This window comes from Coffea eugenioides, chromosome 2 (assembly GCF_003713205.1).
Source record: "Coffea eugenioides isolate CCC68of chromosome 2, Ceug_1.0, whole genome shotgun sequence".
Classification (NCBI taxonomy): Eukaryota; Viridiplantae; Streptophyta; class Magnoliopsida; order Gentianales; family Rubiaceae; genus Coffea; species Coffea eugenioides.
The window spans coordinates 54,513,644-54,525,496 of NC_040036.1; the positions used below are offsets into that span (position 1 = coordinate 54,513,644).

At 37.2% G+C, this 11,853-nt stretch overlaps 1 protein-coding gene across 1 annotated transcript; it reads right to left on the reverse strand.

Annotated features, from left to right (window-relative positions):
• Positions 1–9,945: 9,945 nt before the first annotated feature.
• Positions 9,946–10,683, reverse strand: LOC113759902. Its single transcript, XM_027302480.1, has one exon. It carries the CDS (start codon positions 10,681–10,683, stop codon positions 9,946–9,948), a length of 738 nt encoding a protein of 245 aa, XP_027158281.1.
• Between the last annotated feature and the right edge of the window lie 1,170 nt (positions 10,684–11,853).

The following is an 11,853-nucleotide window of genomic DNA, read 5'->3' on the forward strand; positions in this document are numbered from 1 at the left end:
AGGCTTAATTAGTGACCCCCAAAAATAATTTTTCCCCACAGGGCTCGAGGCCAAAGAAAGCGCTTGTATTGAGTTATTTGTGCCTGAAGGAATATCTCATATATAATTTGAATTCGATTCACTTGATAAGTATTTGATGTAATTATTTGAGAACTGAGGACTTTTGTCTTATTCGGAGAATGATACCCTTACTTGAGATTTGTAATGTGTCTTATCTCGTTCTAAGTTTGAAAAATGTTATTTCGTTTATTCTTGAGGTTGTACCCTATGTTATTGGATGTGAGTGATGTATTTTAATTGAGGACTGTAGTGAGTCCTGGCGAGAGCTGGGCAGGCGGTTCGCTGAGACACAAGACTCTCATCACACAAGACTCTATCTATCATTATCTGATAGATAAGAGATAACCGTTTACTCTTATCTGCTCAAATAGGCCTGGGATTAATTTTCTTTTAAAATTAAACCCCGATAATTTACATAGTTTCAATCCAGGATTAAATCTCTATTGCGTGTGACCCAATAGGTCCCGAATGCATTGGTAATAATTATGGTTTAATAATTAGATAAAATAAATGACTTTATTTTATCATAACTTATAATAAATAATTAATCCATAATTATAAATCACGAGCGGTGTCTAGCAACACATCGCGATTGCCCAATTATTCGGAATTAGTCAAGGGAATTTGACCTAACCTTTCCGTGAAAAATTACCGTGTAATTATTATCCTTTCACCAAAGATATCCAATTAGTCAGGAATAAGGAATAAGTGCCAATTCCCTGATGACTAATTAAATTTTCTAGTTTCCGAAATTTACCCTTAATTAGGTTAAATTGAAGACATTCTTCAATTTACCTAATAGTCGACTTTAGGGTTAATTTCTCACTAGTGGCCATCCGGATATCAACTCCTTCTATCAGAGTGGTAAATCCTATCTTGATCACCCATTTTCTTTACGTGCTTCACACTACATCCAACTTCTACACTTTAAGGTACTCTCAAAGAGTAACATGTAATTAGAGTCAAAATGTAGTGATTCCCACTCAAGATTCTATGGTGATCTCAAGTCGTAGGATCACTTACACAATTTTTCACTAGAGATACACCATTGGCACTAGATAGATATCCTAACGGGATCTCTAAACGGATCACTCCAATGCATTTGTACTTTTCAAATCATCTACACATTAGCCTAAGTATCTTCATACCATAGTTGATGAGAACAACCACTAATTACATTAATTAGAGGCTAACTGTGTACTAGTTTTACCGTACTAAAGATGTCCTATTTCATTAGTACAAAAACTAGGGAATTTTAATAATATTACTATAAATGCGATTGATATCTCATAGTCACCAACTCTTGTGACTATCATCACATTAGTAAATATTCTAAGGACTTTATCGGTTGTATCTAATATTTAACAGATAAATAAGAAGTTATTAAAATACAAAACATATAATAAGGAATGTATAAAATAAAAACAAATATATTGTTTTAGGGCATACATTCCAACAATCTCCCACTTGCACTAAAACACATTGTCTATGTTTTTCATCCCATAAGATAATACATGACTATCATGCTTCTTTTGAGAAAGAACTTTAGTAAGAGGATCAGCTATGTTATCCTCTGTGGAGACTCTCTCTATCTTTACATCATTCCTAGCAACGATTTCTCTAATCAAGTGAAATCTTCTAAGCACATGTTTGGATCGCTGATGAGACCTAGGTTCCTTGGCTTGAGCTATAGCTCCATTGTTATCACAGTACAAAGTGACCGGATCAACAATGGTTGGAACCACACCAAGTTCAGTTACGAACTTCTTGATCCAAACTGCTTCCTTAGCTGCTTCCGCGGCCGCAATATACTCAGCCTCTGTTGTAGAATCTGCTGTGGTGTCTTGTTTGGAACTCTTCCAACAGACGGCACCTCCATTAAGAGTAAAAATGAAACCTGACTGCGATTTACAATCATCCTTATCTGATTGAAAACTTGCATCAGTATAGCCTTTGAGCTCTAACTCACCCTTTCCATAAATTAAGAACAAATCTTTGGTCCTTCTTAAGTACTTAAGAATGTTCTTAACGGCTATCCAATGACCCTCACCTGGATTAGCTTGAAATCTGCTTGTGACACTCAGAGCATAGGAGACATCAGGTCTTGTACATAACATAGCATACATAATTGATCCAATTGCTGAAGCATATGGAACATTGTGCATCTTATCAGTCTCAACTTGTGTCTTTGGACACATGTTTTTAGAAAGGCTTATACCATGAGTCATAGGTAAATTACCCCTCTTAGACTGATCCATGCTAAACCTCTTTAGCACTTTATCAATGTATGTAGATTGTGAAAGACCTAGTAGCCTTTTAGATCTATCCCTATAGATCTTAATGCCTAATATATAGGCCGCTTCTCCTAAATCTTTCATGGAAAAGTTCTTCGACAACCAACCCTTTACCGATTGTAACATCGGTATATTGTTTCCCATTATTAATATGTCATCTACATATAAAATAAGGAAAACAATCGAACTCCCACTAACTTTCTTATACACACAAGGTTCATCCGGATTCTTGAGAAATCCAAACTCTTTGATCGTCTCATCGAATCGGATGTTCCAACTCCTAGATGCTTGCTTAAGTCCATAAATAGACTTTTGTAGCTTACATATTTGACTAGGATTTGTAGATGTAAAGCCTTCAGGTTGTGTCATATACACATCCTCATGCAATGTCCCGTTAAGGAACGCGGTCTTTACATCCATCTGCCAAATCTCATAGTCATGATATGCTGCTATGGCAAGCAATATCCGAATGGATTTAAGCATAGCTACTGGTGAGAAAGTTTCATCGTAATCGATTCCCTCTTTCTGCTTGTAGCCTTTGGCTACCAGTCTAGCTTTATAGGTAACCACATTACCATCCATGTCAGTCTTCTTCTTGAAGATCCATTTACACCCTACAGGTTTTATCCCTTCAGGTGGATCAACTAAGGTCCACACCTTATTGTCATACATGGAATTTATTTCGGAATTCATGGCTTCTAACCATTTAGAGGAGTCTGGATTATTTATTGCCTCTTGGTAGGTAGTAGGTTCGTCATCTTGAATGACTAGAACATCATTGCTATGGCTCACAAGAAATTGGTATCTCTTGGGAGTTGAGCGTGTTCTTACTGACCTACGAAGCCCTTGTGTATCAACAGCTTCAGTATCTGCCCCATCATTATGTGGTTGAAGCTGTTCTTCATTAGATCGTTCAATGTTTGTTGGATGATCCTGAATTTCTTCAAGATCTATTCTACTCCCACTGCTTCTTTCTAGAATGTATTCTTTCTCTAGAAAAATAGCATGTTTTGAGACAAACACCTTTTGCTCAATTGGATTGTAGAAATAGTATCCTATAGACTCTCTTGGATACCCTACAAACAAACATTTGTCAGATCTAGCTTCAAGCTTGTCTGACTCTGCCCTCTTCACATAAGTTGGGCAGCCCCAAACCTTCATATAAGACAGATTTGGTTTCTTTCCTTTCCATATCTCATATGGTGTGGAGTCGACAACTTTAGTGGGTACTCTATTAAGAGTATAAGAGGCTGCATCTAATGCAAATCCCCAAAACGATTTTGGGGCACTTGAGTGGCTCATCATAGAACGAACCATATCCAATAAGGTTCGGTTTCTCCTTTCAGATACACCATTTAACTGTGGTGTACCTGGAGGAGTCCATTGTGGAACTATTCCATTATCCTTTAAATAAACTCCAAACTCGTCATTTAAGTATTCTCCACCACGATCAGATCGTAGTGTCTTAATACTTTTATTGGTTTGTTTTTCTACTTCATTCTTGAATTCCTTAAACTTTTCAAAGGATTCAGATTTGTATTTCATTAAATACACGTAACCATATCTCGAATGGTCATCTGTGAAGGTGATGAAGTATGAAAAACCACCTCTAGCAGTGATCGACATTGGACCGCATACATCAGTATGTACTAGCCCAAGTAAATCACTGGCTCGTTCCCCTTTTCCAGTGAAGGGCATTTTGGTCATTTTGCCAAGTAAACAAGCTTCGCATGTATCATATGATTCATAATCAAATGAATCCAAGTATCCATGTTGGTATAACTTGGAGATGCGTTTTTCATTTACATGACCAAGCCTACAGTGCCAGAGGTAGGTTTTATTTAGTTTATCTGTTCTCATTCTTTTTTCACTCACATTGAGAATTTGATGATCAAGATCTAGAATATATAAACCGTTATTCCAACTTCCAGAACCATAAAACACACCATTTTTAGAAAAAGAACAACATTTATTCTCCTGGGTTATCCGAAACCCATTTAAATCCAAACAGGAAATAGAAATGATGTTTGTAGTAAGTGCTGGAACACAATAACAATTTAATAATTCTAAAATCAATCCACTGGGTAAAGTGATATAATAAGTCCCTACAGCTAAAGCAGCAACTTTTGCTCCATTGCCCACACGTAGGGTGACTTCTCCTTTTCCCAGCTTTCTACTGTCCCTTAGACCCTGCATAGATGTGCAAATGTGAGAACCACATCCGGTATCTAATACCCAAGAGTCTGATTTGGAAGTAGACACATTAATCTCAATCATATATGTACCTGATGATGAAGCTTCAGCAAGCTTCTTTTGCTTCAGGCTCTCCAAGTATGACTTGCAGTTCCTTTTCCAATGTCCAGTTTGATTACAATGGAAGCAGGTTTGTGACAGCCCCACCTTCCCTAAGGCGAACCAGAGGGTTCGGCGGGCCGCCTGCCCAGCTCTCGCCGGGACTCAGTCGTTCACTACATTCCTCAAACAGATTACAAGATAAAACTCAAATATTACATCAAATTCTCCAATAATTACATGTCAAAAGCAAAGCGGAAATAATTCCCAACTATACATAAAATGATTCCAAATCCAAACTGTACAAGATATAGGCCATCCAGACATGTGAATAAGCACAACAAGACCTTCCTTCGCTTTGAGCCCTGTGGAGGGGAATAAAATATTTTTGGGGTGAGCTAGAAGCTCAGCGAGTAACCAGTAAAATCCTTAAACAAATATATTTCACAATGTTGCATTTCGATCATTTCGATGATGTCATGATTTAGAGATCAAATGTTCGTTTAGTGCTCTCGTGAGCCAGGGAAATCATAGCACTTGAACACCCAACGCTCAAATAGATCATTTAACATTAACATTAACATTAAGAGGGAGCCCCTTCTTGAGCTCCAGATAAACATGAACATGAACCATAAACAGAGTGGAGACGTTGGTGTCCAGCACAAGACTTTCCCAGAACTCATTGAAGCCAAATCATGTCATGAACTCACATGCAAGCACGCATGATATGCAATCGAGTACATAATGCAAGAAACATTTCACAAGTACTTTGGAAATAGTTTAGGGTCACTCACCTCCACGGCTCAGAAATCATCCAGCATATAACATTGCCTTGCTCAAATCCAAGTCTTAGATCACAAACTCAATGCAAACAAATCCCTTCAAAGTTCGGACAACACTTCCCCTGAATTTGCTAACTTTTTCCAGCCATCATGGCTTCATTATTTCCTCATTCCAATCCAAAGGTACACACACACAACAACAAGTTCATCCAATAGCCATTCAGCAAGCTCCAAGTAGTACTATTACAAGTCAAGCTAGGGAAAAGTCCGAAAATGAAAGTTAAGCTCAAAACCAGAAAAATAGTTTTGACGTCATTTTGCGGTAATGGTACCAAAGGCGCTACGATTGTCGGATGAAGGTGAAAGACCCACCGTTTCGAAGCTAAAAGACAGGGCTACAACATTGAAGAAGGTCACTCAACCCAGTTTCGAGTGTAACCAGGTCAAAAATGCAAGATACTATACCAGAATCACAAAAACAGATTCACAGAACGCATTCTAGAGGAAACATCATAAAGCAGGCTATCCAAGTCCAAATCCAGAAATTCCAAAACCAACTGAAAGCTAGGAAACAGGCCTAAATTTCATCATAATACCTCAACAACCAATTCGGAAGCAATTCCAGCCAAAACAACCAATTACAGGCGCAATTCTTACATTCGGGTAAAACCAGAACAGCAATAGTAATTTCAACTTTTCTCATTCCACACTACTCCAATTGATCTGAAATTTTGTAGGATCCTTTAAAATGTCATTCCCTAAAAATTTCATGTTTTAAGCCAAGTCCAATTCGGCCTCTAACTAGGACCTAAAAATTCGGACAGAATGCTCCTTCAAGAACCCTAGTTTTCTGAAATTTCTTCCAAACCAGAAATTGGTTGCAATTAATCACTTTTTCCACCTCCTAGAGTCATTATATACCATTTCCAATCATTATAGATAGCCACACAATCATGCTTATATTAAAACAAAAAATCCCCAAAAATAATAAAACTTCATCACTTCAACCACAAATCAAGAAATAATCCATAAAAGTGCATCTTATACCACCTCCAATCATGAATTGAACATCAATTAAGGGAGGAGAGTGGTTCTTCACAACTCACCTTAGCCATACAAGAGATAGAGCAACAAAACACCCTAGCTTTCCAAACAACTCCACAAAACACCTCAAGACCACTTAGCAAAGAGATTTTATGGAATGATTTGGAGTTTTATTGGTTGGATTTGAAGATTGAGCAAGAAATAGAAGGAAGAAATTGAGAGCTTTTCTTTCTTTCTTGAGCAAGAACATTCGGCCAAGAAGCTTGCAAAATGAAGCTTATTTTGATCAATTTTTTTGTATTTATTTGGTAAAGGTAAAGGTAAAGTCAAATGGTCAAAGTCCAAGATTAAATTAGATGGTGACACTTGTCACCTTTAGGTTTAAAACTTATCTTTTTGTCTCTCCAATACAAATATCTTAACACTTTGTAAAATAATATCACTTAATACAAAATTCCAACAAGTTGTCAAAAATATAATGCATTTACCGCACTTGCGGGTCCCACGTTCAAACTACGCTCTTAATTTCTCAAAAACTAACCGATACTAGAAAAATCATTTTCAAATTATCTTTGCTCATAAACTTTATCTGGGGAACATTTTCTAATAAAGAAAATGTAGAAAAGGCGGGCGATTAAAATAAACCCTTGAAAATTAGAAAATTTTCGGGTTCTCACACTCATACTTTTCGGGGCGTCACAATCTCCCCTCCTTAAAAGAATGTCGTCCTCGATATTCCATCTTGTACCAATCAAGTTGAGATATCCCGCATGAATCACTAATATTGCAAACCGAACCCACAGTCCGGCATCCTAAACTTCAAGCCTAGGATACACTACCGAGATCTGAAGCCTAAGCTCTGATACCAACTGTGACAGTTCTCAGGGTCACATCACAAGGTACCTATCAGCTTGCCACCCGCACGCGGGCATCCCCTACGGAGAGTTTCGCTTCGCGACTCTTCACGAACGAGAGGCTCGAGGCTTTTCCAGTAAAAGGACGTAGAGTCCCAACCGTCGGCATATGGCTCTGATACCAACTGTGACAGCCCCACCTTCCCCTAAGGCGAACCAGAGGGTTCGGCGGGCCGCCTGCTCAGCTCTCGCCGGGACTCAGTCGTCCACTACATTCCTCAAACAGATTACAAGATAAAACTCAAATATTACATCAAATTCTCCAATAATTACATGTCAAAAGCAAAGCGGAAATAATTCCCAACTATACATAAAATGATTCCAAATCCAAACTGTACAAGATATAGGCCATCCAGACATGTGAATAAGCACAACAAGACCTTCCTTCGCTTTGAGCCCTGTGGAGGGGAATAAAATATTTTTGCGGTGAGCTAGAAGCTCAGCGAGTAACCAGTAAAATCCTTAAACAAATATATTTCACAATGTTGCATTTCGATCATTTCGATGATGTCATGATTCAGAGATCAAATGTTCGTTTAGTGCTCTCGTGAGCCAGGGAAATCATAGCACTTGAACACCCAACGCTCAAATAGATCATTTAACATTAACATTAACATTAAGAGGGAGCCCCTTCTTGAGCTCCAGATAAACATGAACATGAACCATAAACAGAGTGGAGACGTTGGTGTCCAGCACAAGACTTTTCCAGAACTCATTGAAGCCAAATCATGTCATGAACTCACATGCAAGCACGCATGATATGCAATCGAGTACATAATGCAAGAAACATTTCACAAGTACTTTGGAAATAGTTTAGGGTCACTCACCTCCACGGCTCAGAAATCATCCAGCATATAACATTGCCTTGCTCAAATCCAAGTCTTAGATCACAAACTCAATGCAAACAAATCCCTTCAAAGTTCGGACAACACTTCCCCTGAATTTGCTAACTTTTTCCAGCCATCATGGCTTCATTATTTCCTCATTCCAATCCAAAGGTACACACACACAACAACAAGTTCATCCAATAGCCATTCAGCAAGCTCCAAGTAGTACTATTACAAGTCAAGCTAGGGAAAAGTCCGAAAATGAAAGTTAAGCTCAAAACCAGAAAAATAGTTTTGACGTCATTTTGCGGTAATGGTACCAAAGGCGCTACAATTGTCGGATGAAGGTGAAAGACCCACCGTTTCGAAGCTAAAAGACAGGGCTACAACATTGAAGAAGGTCACTCAACCCAGTTTCGAGTGTAACCAGGTCAAAAATGCAAGATACTATACCAGAATCACAAAAACAGATTCACAGAACGCATTCTAGAGGAAACATCATAAAGCAGGCTATCCAAGTCCAAATCCAGAAATTCCAAAACCAAATGAAAGCTAGGAAACAGACCTAAATTTCATCATAAGACCTCAACAACCAATTCGGAAGCAATTCCAGCCAAAACAACCAATTACTGGCGCAATTCTTACATTCGGGTAAAACCAGAACAGCAATAGTAATTTCAACTTTTCTCATTCCAAACAACTCCGATTGATCTGAAATTTTGTAGGCACCTTTAAAATGTCATTACCTACAACTTTCATGTTTTAAGCCAAGGCCAATTCGGCCTCTAACTAGGATCTAAAAATTCGGACAGAATGCTCCTTCAAGAACCCTAGTTTTCTGAAATTTCTTCCAAACCAGAAATTGGTTGCAATTAATCACTTTTTCCACCTCCTAGAGTCATTATATACCATTTCCAATCATTATAGATAGCCACACAATCATGCTTATATTAAAACAGAAAATCCCCAAAAATAATAAAACTTCATCACTTCAACCACAAATCAAGAAATAATCCATAAAAGTGCATCTTATACCACCTCCAATCATGAATTGAACATCAATTAAGGGAGGAGAGTGGTTCTTCACAACTCACCTTAGCCATACAAGAGATAGAGCAACAAAACACCCTAGCTTTCCAAACAACTCCACAAAACACCTCAAGACCACTTAGCAAAGAGATTTTATGGAATGATTTGGAGTTTTATTGGTTGGATTTGAAGATTGAGCAAGAAATAGAAGGAAGAAATTGAGAGCTTTTCTTTCTTTCTTGAGCAAGAACATTCGGCCAAGAAGCTTGCAAAATGAAGCTTATTTTGATCAATTTTTTTGTATTTATTTGGTAAAGGTAAAGGTAAAGTCAAATGGTCAAAGTCCAAGATTAAATTAGATGGTGACACTTGTCACCTTTAGGTTTAAAACTTATCTTTTTGTCTCTCCAATACAAATATCTTAACACTTTGTAAAATAATATCACTTAATACAAAATTCCAACAAGTTGTCAAAAATATAATGCATTTACCGCACTTGCGGGTCCCACGTTCAAACTACGCTCTTAATTTCTCAAAAACTAACCGATACTAGAAAAATCATTTTCAAACTATCTTTGCTCATAAACTTTATCTGGGGAACATTTTCTAATAAAGAAAATGTAGAAAAGGCGGGCGATTAAATAAAATAAACCCTTGAAAATTAGAAAATTTTCGGGTTCTCAAACTCATACTTTTCGGGGCGTCACAAGGTTGCTTTGGACTGGTCCGCCTTTGCCTTTTTGGGCTTTTGGGTGGGCTTGTTTTTGGATTTCTTAAATCCCTTTTCTTGGCTCTTCCTCTTCTTAGAGGAAGCAACGACAAGCACACCAGTAGAGCCTTTTCCCTTTTTGATTTCTTTCTCAGCAGTTTTCAGCACATTCAACAATTGAGGCAAAGTGTGCTGCAGATTATTCATCTGATAGTTCATAACAAACTGTGAGAAAGAATCTGGCAGAGATTGGAGCACTAAATCAACATTCAGCTCCTGATCCATCTTAAAGCCTAATTCGACCAGTTTTTCAATTAGCCCAATTATTTTTAAGACATGCGGAGCAACAGGTGCTCCCTCTGCCATCTTGCACCTGAACAATTCTTTAGAGGTATCATATCTAACCGTCCTTGATTGTTGTTCAAACAACTCTCTCAGGTGTTGTACAATATCATACGCCCCCATGTTCATGTGCTGCTGCTGAAGCTGAGGAGTCATGGAAGCTACCATGATACATGAAGCTTCCCTATTGTCATCCTTATGTTTCTTATAAGCATTTCTAACAGCAGCAGGTGCAGTAGGTTCAGGCTCTTGAGGCATTGGACCATCAAGTACATACTCAATTTTCTCATGAGTGAGAACGATAAGGACATTACGATGCCAATCAAGAAAGTTCGTGTCGTTGAGTTTGCAATCAGTAAGAATAGTACGAAGGCTCAAATTGTTACTCATTCTACAACAAAATGAAAGATAGAATTTGTTAGAAAAATGTTTTGTTTAATAAAATCATAAAAACTTCAAAATTATGATTTTATTTCCACTATTTTTTTCAAATCAATTACCCTCTAAAATTGAATCGGGAATTTCTAAAATTCCATAGTGGCTAGGATCCTATCTTAATTTATTTCGACCTTGAGTGTGTCCCAACAAATCGAAAATAATTATGAAAGGTAGGTACTTTTACCAATTACAACTTATTGTAATTCCTAGATCAGTTGGGTGTCAACTCTTGACTTTAAATCTCTATGAATCAACCCAACACTTGCCTCTAAAATTAATGATTTTGAGTGAATCCCAACAAATCATAATTTTAGCTAAATCAAACCCATCATTCTTGAGAACATTTCTCATAGCAAAAACACGTAGTAAGTAAGGCAGTCTTGGGTGAATCCCAACAAGCTAGCACTTAATAACTACTCTAGTTTTATACTATAATGATGGAAGGCATTTTATTGATTTAATATTATAGTTGAGGGATTTGTCTCTTTTTTCCAAAAATATTTTATAATTAAAATTTTTTGAAAAAATTGCTCATTTGGTCTCATCAATAAACATGCATATAACCATTTCAAACTTATAAACATGAATTTAAATCGTGGATGGTTGTGGATATTCCTAAACTAATTTCCCCGGCCATTGGGGAAATTAGCATGTGACTAAAACCTTTAATATCGAGATGAACTCCTTCGTCGTCGTATGCATCCTTTCTCCTTTTCAAATATAAATTATATAAATTCCTATCATCTATTTCTATCTATTGTACATTACAAATAGTATAGAAGAAACCCCGAGTTACATTCGGGGGGAATTTAGATGAGAAAAGAAATTACAATTAGAAAATAAGAAAGGCAGGACACGCAGGCCCTATTTTAAAATTAATCACAACCATTCAAACCTAGAATGATTGTAACCATTCAAAATATCACAATCATATTGCGTACTATATCCACAACCATCCACCATGCATTCTCATAATTTAAACAACTTTAAATAAAAGAAAAGCACGTAAAATAAGCAATCTCAATTCATGGATTAATTGGATTTAATTCCTAAGGTCCCAAACAAATTTTGGGTCCATGCATACGCCAGAAATATTGGTAAAATTAAATTTTATTAGGTCAA